The sequence below is a fragment of the Uranotaenia lowii genome, chromosome 3, assembly GCF_029784155.1.
Source record: "Uranotaenia lowii strain MFRU-FL chromosome 3, ASM2978415v1, whole genome shotgun sequence".
NCBI lineage: Eukaryota > Metazoa > Arthropoda > Insecta > Diptera > Culicidae > Uranotaenia > Uranotaenia lowii.
The window spans coordinates 307,747,862-307,766,814 of record NC_073693.1 but is presented as its reverse complement, the minus strand read 5'-3'; the positions used below and the strand labels follow the sequence as shown (position 1 = coordinate 307,766,814).

At 34.1% G+C, this 18,953-nt stretch overlaps 1 protein-coding gene across 3 annotated transcripts in view; it reads right to left on the bottom strand.

Moving 5' to 3' along the window:
• The window catches only part of LOC129750587 (janus kinase and microtubule-interacting protein 3-like), a 483,814-nt gene that overhangs the window by 140,625 nt on the left and 324,236 nt on the right, over positions 1-18,953 (bottom strand). For 2 of the 3 annotated variants that reach the window (XM_055745552.1, XM_055745553.1), the window contains exon 6: positions 4,866-4,910. The exons of the other annotated variant lie outside the window; for it this stretch is intronic. In XM_055745552.1, the coding sequence (XP_055601527.1) occupies positions 4,881-4,910 (30 nt within the window). In that variant the 3' untranslated portion in view covers positions 4,866-4,880. Of the gene's footprint in view, positions 1-4,865; positions 4,911-18,953 lie in introns of those variants that run through there. 3 annotated transcript variants of the gene reach the window in all.

Genomic DNA, 18,953 nt, shown 5'->3' with positions numbered 1-18,953 from the left:
CGGAGAGATCTCTGCATCTACCGTTCAAGTAAACCGTGAGTCACTTAAAGCGACTAATATACCCTTCCCTCTCCCTACACAGTCCGCAGGGTTCGGCCAGGACACCTTCAACATTCTGTGGGAGCAAGTTTTTCAATTTAAGAGATTCTACAGTCTGAGGCAACGAATTGAAAGACTTTGCTTTTTTTGAAATTACAAGTCAGGAAGTGTAACATTTTCTAGAAAAGAAGGTGGTGCAATTCACAAAGACTGTTATTTCATAAAACGAAGAGTTGAAGAGTAGCGCCAACCGAAGTTTTAGTCGACTGTTTATGCGAATGCGAATGCGAATGCGAGAATAGATTCCCTCGCTTGATGTTTTGGATCCTCATGGATGGGGGGGAGGGTTTAACCCCCCATTCCTACGGCCATGTGTGAAGTTATGTATTTTTTCGTGATTTCGGCAACCTTGCTCAACATTTTATACAGAACCTCAAATAAAAAAGGGCTTCGAGGACAAATTCAAATTGCGGAAAAACTTCTCGAAAATTTCGCATTTCAACTTTGACTGGTACAGATCGGCTTGCATTGAGATTTTTTTTTAATTTATTTCCAACGATTTTAAATAGATAGTTCATAAATATGCTTTTTCGGTATATTTCCGTAGAAGAAATAATTTGTGAAAATTGATGTTTCATTTTAATATTTCTCTACTATAATAATTAACTTCTAGAATAATTAATATAATTAATTCTCTACAAATTATTACTATCTAAGTATTGTTTGAGTGCGGTACGCCAGAAATATTTTAAATTCAAATATGACTGATTATCTTAAATTAAGTTTACAGAAATTGCCACTTTTTGTATTAAATTACACATGAAAAATATGAATCGAGGAGTTGGCGTGAAAAATTTTGTGGCTGTGTAGAAAGAATAAATTTGATTGTATTTTAAATATGATACCTAGATTATTGGATAAAACATGAAGTCAGTTTTGCTGCAAAGACTCTACAAAGCACAAAAATTAGTGGTTTTAACTACTTTGATAAGTATTTTTGTTTCCATGTTGTTAGAAGTGCGCGTAACCTCCATATGTGAGTGCAGTTGTTCAACCATTGTTTGTTTTTGAATAAAAAAAAGAGATTTATTGTCATTATTTCTTTCATAACTCTTCAAGGAATTGTTGGCCCACTTTGATGTCTTCAGATGAAAGTTGCATCAAAAATTGAGCTATACAATGGTATTTTTTGCAAAATATTCGGTGATGCAGACGGTACTTTTAGACGCTATTCAAATTTGATTTACACTTTTTATGTTTAAGGTTATTAATTAATTTTTTTAAAGTATTTTATTTGGAAAGCTGATAAAAATTCATTGCATTCTGATATGTTATTTTATAATTTCGTTGAATAATAACATAGTAATATACAGTTGCGTTAAAAAAAGAATGAAATCGCGTGAAGCTGCGCACCCACTTCCAAATTTGAAAAGCTGCCATTTCTCTGTCGGTTGATATTTTTTCATGAAAATTTTACACAATCTAGTTCAACTATCCAACTAACACTCCACAAAATTTGAAGTCTTTTCAATCTTTGTGATAAATTTTGGTTTTGTGAAAGAAAATAACAAGAATACATGGATTACGATGTTTTCCATATAAACATCCGTCCAAAAAAGAATGAAATCGTCTGCTGGGCGATAATGAACCTCATTATTCAACCCGCCACCATTTTTGATCACGTTCATCGATTTGACGAAACTTGGCCTGGTGTTAGATCAAACATTTTACATCTTTGGACCAAATTTCAAGGTTTTTCAGTGAAAATTGTCAAAGATACAGAAAATTTAGTGAAGCAACTCCTAATTTCCCTTTTTTACGGGAATAGCTGTATCTTTGTTTTCCGTCATTGTAAAGACCTCAAATTTTGTGGAGTGTTAGTTGGACAAAATGAACTAGATTGTGTGAAATTTTCATGAAATAATATCAACCGAGAGAGAAATGGCAGCTTGTCAAAGTTAGAAGTGGTGCGCAGCTTCACGCGATTTCATTCTTTTTTGAACGCAACTGTAGCTTTGAAATATGGTTATTATCTATTTATGAAAAAAATCTAATCGAAGCTAACTCGAAAAATAAGAATGTTAGAAATCTGAAAAAATATATGAATTTTGAAGTCGTAAAAATGAACCAAATTTTCAATTTTGGAGACGATCTGAAGACTCCCGGCGCAAATTGTCAGATAATAAAAAAAATCCTCATATACAAATTCAATTCAAATACCATGCTGAACGGTTCAAAAGGTTGCTCTTCCTCCCTAGATGCATGATCAGCACTGAACCCTTTATTTTTTGATTTTAGTGTAACATTAACCTTGATTAACTAAGTCTGTCCATAACTGTGAACTCCAGTGCCCTCAAATCGTTACACCATACACCAGACCGTGAAACTAGAACGTTTATCGCTCACACGTTTGACCTGCATTGGTGCATTGGGGACCGCAATTGCTATTTATCCGGAGAAGATACCCGGCAATAAATCTTTACAACCCAACTGGAACATCTCGACACTTTTTCACTTGTGATCTTTTGGCATGAATGGGACAGGAACACACCTCAAGCGTCTGACCGCCTGCCTGTACATTGTTCCGAATCAAGTGGTTCAATTTTCCCACACAAAATTGTCGGTCGGTCATAAACAAATAAACAGCCGCAGGTTGGTATGTAATTCAGATCGGAAACACATCTACATCTGGGTGGCAAACCGTTCAAAGTGTCTTACGCGCAGCAGACTTAATTACTTCTTGTGACCACTAACAACTAGACAACTAGGAGGTACACTGCCGGCCAAAAGTTTGGGATCATCCACTAAAAAACATGCAAATTTTGATCGTTCATATCTCAGCCGTCTTAGGACATATTGAAAATCTTCTGATCTTATTTGAAAGATAATGAGCAATAGCTATCTCGGAGGTATTTTTCCCAAATATAATGTTTTAGTTTTGAACTTTAAACTTAACCTAAAGTTATAACATTTTCAAAAAATCGCACTCATTATTCAAAGCCGATCATCTCGGGATAGGGTGGACCAAATCTAAAAATTTGAGTGGCATTAGAATTCCTGTTCTTTACTTCTCAAAACACAATCAAAAAAATTTGAGAAAAAAATTCAAGAATGTATTTTTAATTAATAAAATAGACACTTGAGTTATCGTCCAAAAGTTTGGGATCACCTCTTTGTATGGTGAGCTTGGGATCATTCTTATAAAAACATGCAAATTTATTTTATTCATATCTTTCTCATCTAACATCGTATTGCAGATCTGAAGGGTTCATTTGGAAGCTAAGGAATTGTTGTTTTTTAATAAATTCATTCAAAAATTATATTTTGAAGTGATAACCATAAAAGAATCACCTAAAATTAATTGTTTTTTTGAAAGTTCCCGGATTTTTTTTATAGTTCTCACCTTAAAATATAATTTTTTTAATGAGTTTATTAAAAAACAACAATTCCTAAGCTTCCAAATGAACACTTCAGATCTGCAATACGATGTTAGATGAGAAAGATATGAATAAATAAAAATTGCATGTTTTTATAAGAATGATCCCAAACTCACCATACAAAGGGGTGATCCCAAACTTTTGGACGATAACTCAAGTGTCTATTTTATAAATTAAAAATACATTCTTGATTTTTTTCTCAAATTTTTTTGATTGTGTTTTGAGAAGTAAAGAATAGGGATTCTAATGCCACTCAAATTTTGAGATTTGATCCACCCTATCCCGAGATGATCGGCTTTGAATATTGAGTGCGATTTTTTGAAAATGTTATAACTTTAGGTTAAGTTTTAAGTTCAAAACTAAAACATTATATTTGGGCAAAATACCTCCGAGATAGCTATTGCTCATTATTTTTCAAATGAGATCAGAAGATTTTCAATATGTCCTAAGACGGCTGAGATATGAACGTTAAAAATTTGCATGTTTTTTAGTGGGTGATCCCAAACTTTTGGCCGGCAGTGTATGTGTAAAGAATCTCACGAACATTTGTCCCAGGAGAGGGAAAAAAAGCTCGGAAAAAGGTCGAACAATAAAACACACTACAAGCTACAAGAACTTGTGTGTTCCGGAGAATTACTTACTTAAACTTGTCCGAGGGGCCTAAGGCGGGACCCATTGGATCGGACAAAGCTAGACTAAATTTTTCCCTCAGGGGGGGCTAAGAATGTGGGATGTTTCAAGTCGCTTAACTAGAAGGTGATCATTAAAAGCTTGTAAGTGATACTGATACCGCTGGCTGACTGAACTTCACAAGACTACAATGAATGAATGAATGGTTGCATATCTAAGCAACATTGGCGGAAGGATGTAGAGCGCCTATATCAGTAGCACACGCATCAGATAAAGCAATTAATCGTTAAACATGTTCGCTCCAGATCGTCGAACGGAATTCACTGTCATACTACCTGAAACTATGTCTTGGAAGTCACTGGGAACCGTTTACCGCACATGACTTAGGCCAGTTCATGTTCGGTGCTGCTCATTCATATTTCAAAAGTTGATTTAAAAAAAAAACACATTGTGGAATCAACAAAAGCAATCAATCTCGATTGAGAAAATTGAAACCCCAAGGGCAGATGGAAGTATCGATGCATTCCTACCAAAGCCCCTTTCCACCAGCTGTGATTCCAAAAATTCCGCCAAATTGTGCGAAAATGAATTTGACACTCTCTCACCGGTAGGTTTTTCTTTAGTTGATGCCTCAGGGTTGCTAATTGCTTTCCGATGATTTCGTGTCGACTTTGTGGCTTCAAACCGGGTGACGACTGCATAAGACGGATCCGATTTGATCTTGAAAGAACCGCACCAGAGCGCAAAATTTTCAAGAGCCGATCCAAAGACAGCTCAGTAGGAAGGAAGTGGCTGGAGACTTACCTGAAATGAGAAGGAAAGAAACACAAGAAAACGTTATTAGACAATGACTTAATTGGATGGATTAATTGTTTCGGTGTGATATTGAAACGTGAGCATTTATAAGTTGGGATATTGGCACAGTTGAATCGACACAACTAGTTCCAGGGTCTGTTTGATAATTGCCTTCTAATTGATACTTAATCATGGCTCATCTTTTTCCGATGAAACGGAATCAATCAAACAAAAATTTCCGAATACCGTACGTTTAGTTACGTTCAGGCATTGTTAACAAGATTAAAAAATAATAACAAAAGGATTGTCGTCACGTAACTTCCACTTTATGAGTCTTACTCAAACGATTTTGTCATATTGATTTATTGAATGTTTCATGACTTCAACAGACTGTAAATAATGTATGAGGCCTTAGAGTTAGGTTTCCAGATTGCCCGGATTTATCCGGGTTTGCCCGGATATTTAATAATAAATTTAAGAACAGTCCGGCCCGGCCCGGTTGCCCGGATTTCATTGGAAAATGCCCGGGTTTTGCCCGGATTGATTCTCTTTATTTAGCAAATTTAACAAAAAAAAACAACAAACTCCTCCAAAACGAAATTTTTTGAGCAAGTTTTATAAAAATAATCTTGAAAGGTTTTTTGGAAGCCTAAAATACAGTTCAAAATTTACCGATGAGTTTTGATGACAAAAAAGTTTTTTTTCTTGATTTTTGTTGAGAAATTTCTGAGTTTTGACAAAATTTGCCAAGATATTGCCCAGATTCGTGGTCGTCAATCGTCGTAAAATCGAATGCCCGGATTTTGTCAGGTTTTTATGTAAAAATGGCCCGGTTTGTCCGGCCCGGATACGTGCTGAAAAAATTCTGGCAACCTTACCTTAGAGTCTCAAGTTTATAAAGTAAGCATTCTTGTTTGCATGGTTATTTAATACAAAATTTGGGGAAAAAATCAGTCCGGCTTGGATGCCCCGATATGAAGTGAAAATGCCCTGTTTTCAAGGCACGATTTAGGGGGAGAGGGGGGGGGGCAAAAGGGGCAATTGCCCCGAGCTCCCCGGCTCAGTGGGGGGGTGGGCGAGGGAAAAAAGTTTCACAATACCTAAATCATACTACTTCAATTTCTACAAATCTATGGAAAGAAATCAAAGCTAGAAAATTGAAAATATAACAACAAGGGGCCTCCGTAAAATAATAAAGAGGATAGTTTTTATCTTGCATAAGTCAAGGGGGCCCCTTAGAGTAAGCAGTGAAGAAGTTCTCCCGCATTTTGCGGGTTAAGTATATCAAAATCTTGGTATTGAATTTCAAAATTTTCATCCCAAAATATCACGAAAAAAATGATAACCGAACTCGAAACAAAAGTTAAGAAGAATATGAGGCAAAAAACCTCAAATTTATTTTTTTTCCAACGAAACATATCAGTCAGGATACTTTGTACAGAACAGGAATAATAAAGAAAAACATCTTCTCATTTTCATTGCAAAGAAACGTCTTGCACAATAATAATCTTTTTTATTACGTTAACTTTCCAAGTATTGCTTACTGACTAAAACCGCCGCTAATTCCGCCAAAACTGGCTCACAGTGCTAAGAGAGAAAAGAGATGCTTTATGATAAACATTTCAGAATTTTATCCGGGCAGAATCCGGGTTAATACTGGATATTATTATAATTTTTCTTTATTCTAAACCCTTTTCCTTCACATTAAAAAAAAAAATAACTATAGTAGCCTGAATTGGACCAATCAACAGTACAGAGTTTCTTTATTGAATTTCCATCCTTATTTCTGTCTTAGACTTGAAATTCGTATTGAAACATTTTCAACAGATTTAACCAAAATTTTATCATCTGCTGAAGTTAAATCATGAAGTCAACATATCATTTTCCAAATAATCATTTTCAAATTATCGTGAAAATGATCTCATAGTTAAGTTGCAAATATCATTGAGTGATTCTCTTAACGTGAATATTTCTATGTTTTTTACCTTATCTTATTTCAGATTCAATTCATTAAGATTTTCAAGTCTTGTGTTGTTTTTTCAGTTACTGAAATTCAGTTTCAAGGTTTTTTCTGAATTTTGAGAACTCAGGATCTTTGATTGAGGTACTAAACTCATTTGGATTCCTTATCTGACTTTTTTCAATGATAACTGATTCTATGTTCTAAACATTCAATCTCTTTTCTTAATTTTTTTTTCAATTTATCATTTTTGCACTTATACCCCATTGGCTTTCAGGGCATCGAATGAAACTTTTGTCACATTCAGAATAACAATTTGTTACCATTTTTTTTCTGATGAGAATCATACTAATAAACATTTCATGAAAACTTATTTTTTGTATTTCAAAGAAGTAAAATTGAAATTCTCATTAAAAACGTTCACATTCACATATAAATTTAATAGAAACTATCTTATACGCAGACAACATGGCTATTTGAAAACAGTAAACTGAGCTCATATCCAGTTCTTTTACACGTTTAAAATGTTTGGTATTCTCTCGGATAGCATTTGACAAAAAAAATCGAATCATATGGGCCCTCCGAGAAAAATTGCCCCGGGCCCCCCGATGGCTTAATCCGACCCTGGATATGTGTTACATAGAAAAAGCACAGATGTACAAGCTAAGTCTTGGAAAGTGAATAAAGTTTCAACGACCATTTTGAATTTAGGGTAATTTTGAATTCGATGAGATTCAAGAAAATTGATGTTGAAGTTTTGTAACACATTTTCTTGATAAAGGTTTTTAGCTTTAAGCTGTTTTTCTAAGTGCTTCAAACTTACATGAAGCACTGAACAGAAACAGTAATGATGCGTGAAAATGCCCGCTTAAAGAATCCTAGATTCGATATTGCTGAATAACTGATTCCTCTGGCTTGTCCAAAGTTGTTTGTATGCTTCTTGAGGAAAAAAAACAATAGGGGAGAGTGGGGTATCATGGGCAAAAAGTGGCCTTTTGCTTCATAACTTCTTAATTTTAATAGATAAAAAGAAAAATAAATGGAAAGGTTTTGATACATTTATAAGCTATCATTTGGCATTATTTTTCATTTTTAAAATTTATCAATTTTTCGAGTTCTGACTGTTTAAAAAAGCTATTTTTTTTATTTATTTTGAAAAAAAAAATGTGGAGAAACTTGTGCCATCAAATCCAAGTTGAATAGATAACATGCAAAGTTTATGAGTTGCCCCAAAACTGAAATTTCATAGTTCATTTAGTTATTTGGAAGCCATTTCAGATGAAGAAAAATAAAAGATGTGTATGATCGAGTTGTTCCTAATTCCTGGCTTGCGAACGTTCCGGAAAAATTCCTTATACAGGATTTTTGTTCGTTTCTATCGCGTTGGGAGAAATGACAAAATATTTTTCATAACTCTTCATTTGGCATAAAAAAAACTTTACAGATAGGAAAATCGTATGTATTTTAGTAAGTGATGGAAAGAATAAGGGCAACAAGAGCTATCAAAGAACGAAAGAACATAAGCCGTAAATATCATGAATTTTTCGAAAAAGATACAGCGGCTCACCGGCAGGACTTGAACCTGCAATCTCCGCTTCAGTACAACGGCGCGTTAGCCAATTTCACCACGGTGAACATGAAGAAACTCTCTTGATCTCTCTTGTTGATCGGCAGAGCTCGATTGCTCGTGTTGGTCGGTTTCATCATGTTCACCGTTGTGAAATTGGCTAACGCGCCGTTGTACTGAAGCGGAGATTGCAGGTTCAAGTCCTGCCGGTGAGCCGCTGTATCTTTTTCGAAAAATTCATGATATTTACGGCTTATGTTCTTTTGATCTTTGATAGCTCTTGTTGCCTTTATTCTTTCCATCACCTACGAAAATGTGATTATTTTTAGGTACAAAGATGTACCAAGCGATTTCATAACATCAGTTTTGATTGAGGAAAGTCGTATTTTATGTTCTGAATGTGTATAAACACACCAAAATATAGGTGGCCCACGATTCCCCACAAGCAATGATTTGCAAATTGGTTGCGTTTGGGTGACTTATTGATGTTTCATTAAATCTTCATTTTCTCCGTGAAAGAACATGACAAAACTAAGATCATAAGCGTATGAGCATATTTTTGTTATGTACTTTAGGTCTCCCACGGATGCAATTTTGCGGATGCATGTTTAATTAAGTAAGTACATTTTTCTACGCTAGTTAAATAAAAGAAGCATATGATGCGTACATAAGTCAAAAAGATATGGGTCATTCCATGTCAAGTGTGCACAGCGAAAAAAAATCTTATCGAAAATTCGTCAAACTTTGCCGAAAGAATTTCTGAGGCCAACAAAATAAATCTTCAATTTTTGAGAATGATCCGCCCACCCCTCGTTCCAGGACCCTTCCTTCTTTTTTCACGATTTTGAAAAATTCATCACTTTTAAAATACTATATCCCCGGACTGAAAAATCATACCAAAATAACAAAATATGCGTGGTGTAGATTTTAATAAAATCTATATTCTTGAATTGTATGATTCCATTGTTTTTTTTGAGAAAATTTGACGTAATAACCAACCAATATGACAATATAATATTTCTTGTTCGAGATAAGAAAGATTTAAGTTTTATAGTCCATCAAATATTTTCTTACAGTAACCCCTTAAACTTTGGTAATCCCATTCACGATTTTCTGAACGAATTAAATTAAAAATCAGCATACAAATGATGTTACCTTCTAGTGAGCAGCAAATTTTTGAAAAGATAAGATGCTTTAAAAATAAAATAACACTTTTTGTTTCAATTCGTTTTGCTAATTGGATAATAATTTTATTAATTATCACACTGTATAAAATCATAAAGCAAGAGCTTCCTTAGCGAATCCTGCAGATGAATTAATGTGAGGATTTGGTTTATTTTGCCATAAAACTGTTAAACTTATTCACAGAAAATGTGTAAACGTCGATAATCTGCTCGTATGTTGATTACCTACTAAACTTACACGAATTATGACGGTAATGGTCTTACAATACCGACTATTGACGCACAGCCTTTATTTATGCAAAGTAAGCACAGCAAATTTTTTTTGGTGACACCGAGTTTCACTGAACACCTAACATTTTTTTTAACTGATTCGCTGACCATTGTGAACGAATTCTTGCCGCAACTGCTCGCTTGCTGCTACTTGCAAGTAGTTATAAATACAACTTCAAAAATCGAAGATTGCGTTTGAAATATTCAGTTCCCTTACTGCTACTGCATTAGAACGGAGTTGTCTTAGTGACTTTTATCGTTAAGCTTCTAAATTGTCGGGAACAGTTTTCCGAGCATGGCAAATGCAACGTGTTTAATTGGATAAAAAACTTCATAAGCGATGTTCAGTGGATATATTTTTCAAGAACACACGACTTTTTACCTCAAGGGAGTGGAATTTGTTCAAATTACGATCAGAAGTGCATAATCTAAAGTCTGTCTGCAAAATCCATTCTAACAAGTTCAGTTAATTGTATCCTGTTTCGTAAAATGTTGCTTATGTTGAATGCTTTCAAATCAGAATAACATTGACTGGAAGGTTTGAAGCATCTGTGGCAATCAAAGGAATTCGTTCGTTTAACGCCGCAATCCCTTTAGATGCTGGAAAATTTGGAATGAAAACATTTTCAAGCTCCACGGAATTTAAAATATTCAATGTATGCAAAAAGAAAAGACAATCTAAAGATAATTTAACTTGCAGTGTTGGAACGAAAAACAAAAGAAAAAACAAAATAGTCAAATAAAAATATTTCAAAAACCGAATATATTGTTTTCCTTTCATTCAAAATGATTTTTCAAAATTTTTTTAGTTATAAAACAAATCATGAAAACAAAAAATCTGTTCAAGCATGGAAGATGTGACTAAAAATTTCGACGATTGTTGCACTCTAGTGAAACCATTGAATGCTGCGAGTAAATAGTTGTTAGACAATTTAACAAAATCTTTCATATCTCGAAAACAAGAAATATATATTTGGATGCAAGTTTCAAGGAAGTTATATTTTTTGGAACTTTTCGTACATCTCTGGCGACTTTTGAATAACAAATTTATACAAATTTTCCATACAAAATTAAAACTCGTTGCGCTGATTCAGGATTGGATAAATCCATTGGAATCCATTGGATGAATGATTGGATTCCAAAATTTTTTTATTGCTATTTCTGGCAGCAAAAAAAACCAAAAAAATTAAGATTTTGAAATTTTCATGCACAGTTTGCAGCAGACTAGTTTACATTCTTTGGCTGCATAAAAGAGACTGTTGGTTTGCTTCTTTTTTTAAAAGAGAGTTTTTGGAACTGATATTCAACTGGAAGCAACAATTTTTGAAAAATTCCCTATCCTTAAAGTGTTGAAAATAATATTCTCTCCTGTGAACTCACACGGTACGGCAAGTGCAAAGATCGATCTATTAAATAATTTCATCTTCAAAATGATCCATTATGTTAGAAGTTAGAAAGGTTAGAAGAGGTATCCCGAGTGTTGAAACTGAAGCGAATATTCAAAATAAATGAAAACAAGAACTTATCAAAAAAGGTATCCCGAGCAGACTTTTATGGCATAATTATACCTAGTTTTGCTATCATGCCTTGAAAGTAAATTTAGGTATCATTTTGCCCGAATAAAGGTGGTACAATGCCAAAATTTGGGTCTCACTTTTCATATATGGATACCTCAATCATGTCAAGTGTAGGTTTCACTGAAACCTTAATGATACCTTGTTTAGCCAACGTTTCGAATCTAGTTTTGAGAGCATAATGATGCCAGTTTTAGGTATAAATCACAGCCAAAATTTGGCATCGTTATGATGTCAATGCCCTTTTAAATGGGCTGCCAAACGAGGCATCACTAAGCTTCCATTAACACCAAATTTTGGCATCACTGTGTAATCTTTCTATTAAAATCGACACCCAAATTTTGATATTGTACCACCTTTATTCGGGAAAAATTATACCAAATTTTACGTCCAGAGCATGATAGCATAATTTGGTTTCATTTGCCATAAAATGAATGAATGATGAAATTTGCTTTAAATTATGCAACAAAAATAAAGTGGATATAGTCATGGTTTAGACAAATAACAAACATGCTAGTTTTCGTTTGTTATTTGTCTGGACCATGAAAATATCCATTTCTTTTTTGTTGCATAATTTAAGGCGATTTTTATCATTCATTCATTTTATGGCAAAATAATACTGTAATAATTTTCGTTATACGTCTGAACCATGAACATTACATACATCACATCTAATTTTTGCATAATTAAAGGCGATTTTCTATATTCATCTTCTATGCATGTTTCATAAAAATATAATGTGAACGTTGCTAAATTTAAGTCAGTTTAATAATAAATCATCAATAAAAACGATAAACAATTTTAAAACAGATAAACACCAATATATTGTAAAAAACGCCTTCAATCTTGTTCAGTTGTGTACTTCGAAATAAAAATATGTTGCTAATGTAATGCATCAGAGATCAATTGCATTGCGTTTTGTAAAATTATACCAAACCTTGTTAATAAATGCTTACAACAAAAACGTACGATGGACATGGTAACAATTCAATAAATAATGAAAATTACTTTAATGTTTTTATTCATTTCATTAAAACAATTCGATTCGATTTATAACTTTATTTTTTGCATGTTATCGGAATAATTAATGACAATCTTATGCCAAAAAAAATTCTTTCTATGTCTATGTGTATTTTTTTTCATTATTGTGAACGTTTTATACTGGAGAACCTGCGTGAACACGAATGATCCAATTCTTTTAATCCATCTGTAATCAAATTGTATAAGAGAATATAAATTAAAGATACTATGAATTGTTAGTGGATGTTATTTATAATAATGCTGACATGACTTGAATATTTTAAATCAAACAAAATAAAAAAAAAATAAAACTGATTTGCAAAAAAAAAATTACTAACAAACGGCATCAAATTTACAATTTTTTTCCTATCAACGATATAATTAAAGTTAAAATAAGTCAACTTTTCTGAAAACTTGGTTTCAATTATGAAAAGTTTTGCTAATTTTGAAGATCACATTTACCTTTTTTTTTTATATATTGTGTTATGAATCCGACTAAATAACCTGAATAATAATGTTTAAACGGGTGAACCATAATCGGTGCATGATCAATCCACACTTTGTTAATCCGGAAAATGTTAATTCCAATTGATAATACGCGAAAAAGATCAAAGTACGAAATGCGAATGCTTTGATTGACAATGCACCAATTGGCAAATTCCAATAGTCATCATTCATTTGAAAAAAAAATCTACTTATATGAAGCACAAGAAAAACTAATCATGTAACAAAATGTCAATTTCTATTATTTATTTTTCATCAGAATCGGAATTGAATGATCATTTAAGATAATCATTTCTCTTGGCCTTCGATCTTATTGCTCAATATGAATAAAAGTTCTGAATCTGTTTTTTTTTTTCATTTTAATCCTGATTTCTTTGGCTTGATTTAAAAAAATCGAAAGATGACTGAGTAAAGTATACTTACTAAAATTTTCAGCTTCTCAGGGTTTCATCCTCCAATTCACGCAATGAAGTGTTGTTTCCATAATGATGGTTGAGACGATGCGTTACCTCGATTCGGACAATTATTCCCGGATGATTCCTGTACAATAAGCAAGCCAGTTTAAACAAATCCTGCTGGAATCGATGGGTCAGCTAGCGTCGTTTAAAAACGGTCACAAGTTCCCTCGACAAACGACTTGAATCGAAATCTTCGTTGAGGCATTTGTACCATGTCATTCACAGTTTTCGATGTCGGACATTGGAAGACGAAGAATGCATGGAACGGACACATTTTTGTAGGATCTTCTGAGTCGAATTTTTTTTTTTTTTTTTTTTTGGGATTTTAAACCAATTGCTCGTCGAATTGCTCGTGTTTCTGCACCAGCTTTCGACCCAGCTCTTTGACTTCGTTGGCTCAGAAGTCGTACCGCAGCGAACGTTACAGAAACGCTCCTAGTTAGTACCTACATTTAAAGAAGGAATCAATGTGCTGAGAATAATTAAAACAATATTGTATATGACCTACTTCGGCTGGATGTTGTTAGGATCCATTTTAAACAAGATCCGATTTTGGCAGTACAACCGGGATCTGTTCGATTTTGGTAGTACTACCGGCCGGGGTCGTTCGCTGAGCCGTTCAATCATAAATCATGAATGATTGTCCTGACTTTTAATAAATGATCTTGTCGATTCGGTTTCGCTCTTTCAACTGAGCGAATAAAACCTAAAAAAGTTGGAAATATATCGATGGAAATTGTTGCAGAATTAGTAACACTTTCTATGAAAACAAAACTTTAACTCACAATCATTGATTCCTTCAGCGAACTTCCTTTTCTTGATGGGTAGCGTTTCTGGTTGGTGTACAAAAAGTCGGTCGATGTTTAAAATAATCTTTTACTACTGAAACACAGGAAACCAACTAGCACTAGCGACAATAGTTTTTGTCGGTTTGCATGTTTGTAGTGAACATGCGAGTCAGATGAAGTAAAGTGACAAATAATTGATCACTTACGATTAGATCGGGAACCGGAGCAAACCACCAGCCTGTATCGCCTCTATCGGTGTATTTGCCTAAAATCAATGGAAAAAATATATATACCAGAGCCAACAACATACTTATAAATGGGTAAGTCTTTCTCATCCATAAAAGTTACCATTTTTCATCGACATGGCAAACCGAATTTCTGTCAGAGAATGGTGGGATCGTTTCAGCACAATTTTAGAGTTACGTAGCTCACGACCTGGCCGTCTGGGCGACAATCCACTTCAGATCTGCTGGCACTGGTTGGCCACTTTTCGACCCCGCTAGAGACGCTGGCGGTTCATGATTAATTTTTTTTTTGTTTCACATCCCAGCGGGTTTGATTGAGCAACAGAAGTGAGAAGAACCTTTCTGAAAAACAATAAATATTACTTATCATAGAATAAGACTGATCAAAGAAATTTTACCTGGTCCATTCACTGATTAGAGTGAAGTATTCTTCAGCGGCTTGTTTACATTGTAGGCACAAACATTCCACTGGGCTTCTCAGTTTTTTCCTTGTCACTATTTCCAATTTATGCCCAAAAGAAGCTGGAGTGAACACATTTTACTTTAAATACGGTACAAAATAACGCAAAACAATAAACATTCCGATGTTTTCGGATGTTTTTGTTTATATCCAACCTTTGTACCAAGGTTTTTAGAAACACAAGGTTAGCCAACTTTCACAGACGAGGAGTGTTCGGGGCGCTCAATGAGTTTGTTTACAAACATAAAAATATTTGCTCAGCTGTTCAGTGATTTGTTGGTATCCAAACTCCATGAGTTCCGCAGTGGCTAAACCAAAATGGCTGAAACAGGAATATTACATACGGTAACACCTCCTATATATACAAACACCTTGCTTTGAACGTTTTCACGACGCTTTTGTTTTTAATCGATACTGCACTGCAAAAATATCGTTAAATTTTCAATAAAATTTATATTGTCTTTTTTCGTAACAACAAATAATGCGAAAAGTTTTTAAGAATTTAATGTGTCAAAAATGTTGAAAGTTAAAAATATCGATATTTAGAACAAGATTTTTTACGATTTATCACTAACCGCATGAGTTTCAATAAAAAGAAATAAAAACCGATTTATTACAAATATTTTTAGTCAACCGTACTACCGTTCCAATCAAAACTGTTTCATGTGACTTTAGGGTCATTTTCAGTTTTTTTTTTTTTTCTGGAATCGGTCTCTTTTAGTGTTAACTTCCGAATAAAAACACAAACAAGTATAATTTCATCTGAACTTCCACAAAATTTTCATCATGATGGTTGTCTCAATGTTAAATGTCACACTAAAGAGAATTTTATGAAAAATGAAAATATTTTTAAATAATCCTCTCAGGGTGAATTTAAACTGTTGAATGTAGTGTTCTTCACTGAGAAGAATACTAAAATAGTGGGAGGGGAGAAGCGAGAAGCCTTTAATGATTTAAAAAGAAGAGATTTCCACGAACACTTCGATAGGCACTACTTACAAGATCAATACTCCATTATACATTTTTATAAACAAATAGCAGTTCAAGTTGATTTTTAAGAAAAATATTAATATGGTATACGAGTTTTTCAAATGATAGAAAAAATGTAGCGTTGTCACAGTTTTTCGTAGAATTAGCATCTGTATTACGAAGAAACTGTCGGTAAAATATTGCTCAAATTTCAATGGCGTTTTCCTCGTTTGCACGTTTTTTACACATGGGAAAATTTTTCTTCGAATGGCATCGTAATTAACCAAAATCTACGAAGATTCGTTTTCAAGATAATGATACCTTAATGATATCTATTTTTGCAATCACTTCAAAATCAACACCCAAAATACGCTGTAACGAATAAAATTGCTGTTTGTGTTCAGTAAGATTTAAATATTAACACCTAAATAAATCTGATTTTTAAACACAGAAAATTGAATACCAAATCATACTATCATTTTGATCTCACTTTTTTACCCTATCGTAATGAATGAAACCCTAATGATGCCTTGTTTTGTTATCAAGTAAAAAACAAAACCAAATAATGCTTTCATTTTGGTCTCAATGCCTTATTTAGGTATTGATTTGGCATCAAATTTAAATATTTTAATGCTTCAATGCAACCTAATTATGCCATCCGGAAAAATGCGATACTAAATTTTGTTATCATTTTGGCATTGATAGCTCGTTTTGGCTACTTTTTGCTATCGATTCAGGCATCAAAGTCTGCTCGGGATCATATTTTTTTAAGAGAGACTTTTTGCTTTCGAATGTTTGGCATAACTTAAAAAATTATGAAATAAATGTTTTTATGAAAGTTCGTGACCTTTCCACTTTGGGAAAAAGGGTGGAGAATCCATAAGAGTAGAAAACAAATCAAAATAATCATAATCCTTTAAAAACAGAGTTCAAATTTTAGATCTGAAAAACAAATTGAAACAAGTTTCAGTAAATAATATGAAATCATCTTTGTATTGCTATTCGGAACTCCAGCTGCAACTCTCATTTTAAAGTTGTTGCTTCTGAATTATTTTGAGGTTTGAATTGAAATAATGCATATAAAAATAAAAATTAAAATATTTTTTTACAAATATCATTTATTTTTGGAAGATGTAGGTGAAGGTGTAGGGAAAGTGTATACTTCTGTACGGACAATATTTTGACTGACTTTATATGACAATTTATAGATTCACTGGACTTTTTTTTGCTTAACTCGAAGATTACGGCTTCATACCTTTGTAAGAAAATAATTTATAAGGTAGTGAATGAATTTGAAAAAAAAAATCAATTGAACTTATAGCATTTTTTGTTTGAAAGGAGGTACTGCTTGGAAGGTCTTGAGGATAGAAAATTCTAAAACTAAAAATATTTTGCTTAACGAGTTCATTATTATGTGTTGCCAAACATAGGTAAACTTTTTCGATAAATTAACCACAAAATAGTAAATTTGTAGACCTGCGTAATAACTGATAGTTCTAAATGCATAAAAGACTATTTAGAATCGTAAGAATTCATACGAACATAATGCACCCAACTGCACTCTACCAAAAGTGATTGATTCCGATTTTCGAATGCAAAGCTCTCAATTCAAATCGTAAAACCGGCGACCGTTCAATCTTCTGGTTCTGTCGGCATCTCCGGTGGCTCCAATCCAGATGTGTCAATTCGTTCACGTAAGCTGCCAATTATCACCGAATTCGTAATGGAAATGGTGCTCCCGATTAACGGGTAGATGCCTGGCGCATGGCACCCAGTGAAAATATTTTCCCACCCAATTGGTAGAAAGAAAAATTCCGCTATAAGCAATATTGCGCCCAACTTAGCGCATTCCCGGCCATCAAACATCAAACATCGTCGTCATCGTTGTCATAATTGGCCTGGTCTATCGTAGCCGACATCTTTCGGCTTCTCGTCATCGCCATTCACAACTGGGCTGCACAAATCTCTTTTCGTGAATGGAGGCTCAGGAAGATCAGGTTAACTTACTAACTGACTTACTGACTGACTGACTGAATTACCGACTATCTAACGGTTGCTGTCGGTGCCTCTGAATTTTGCCACTGAGCCTCCTTGCTTCTACTGGTTCGATTATGTCAGGTGTGAATAGTTGAGTCAATAAAATCGGTTAAATTATACGAGAATCGATACTTTTCTCAACTTGGTGCTACTTTTGGTGTTTGGTTTTGTTTTGATCTGGTTTCCCATCGAACGGGCGATGGCGTTGACCCATTTATATCAATTGCTGTCTCTGTCTCTTTTTCAATATTTTCTCAGCAGATTAGAAAGATAAACAAACATTCACGTTTCGTAATATTTAGCACTAACGGATTGTTGACAGTTTAATAGTTGGGTGGGTAATTTCATAATATCATATTTCGAGCCATGAAAACCATGTCACTGCACCAATAAACTAAACATGTTTACCATATGACCTGGTATCTAAGTGTATCAGCTTAACAGTTAGCTTCAGGTGGTAGTTTGGTTTTAAGTTGCATGCCAAAAAAACACCCAACTGTGAACTTGTTCCGTTTTTTGCTTACTTTCCTTTCATTTTCCGACTCTTCTGCTTTCTTACGTGAGTCATATATGGCAAGTACGGTCTAAATTTTGTTGGTTAGTTACTTTAGCGCCAGAAGGTAGCATTTAATTAAAGGCCGTAAGTGGCTTAATTAGATTAGGAGCCAGGTTGTGAACGATGATCATCTAAGATCGTGCTCTGCTCCCCACCACCGTGGGATGATGATGCTGATCATGATCGAAACATACTTACTTACTCTATGCTTAACCTTGATTTGAAGCTCGAAGAATGTGCCGGCAAAAGTGCATGGTGGTAACGATAACCTCGATATTTACAACTTAATTCAATATGGAGCGTGAGGCTTTTTTCAAGCCGGCGCCGACGATCCTCGATTTCGTGGTACACTTTTCAGAACAAGTAGAACAGCTTCTAGCAACTGTGGGTAAATACCTGCGTCATTCAGGGAATGGTATGCTTCTAAAACATATTTGGCGGTTATTATGGAACATCAGAC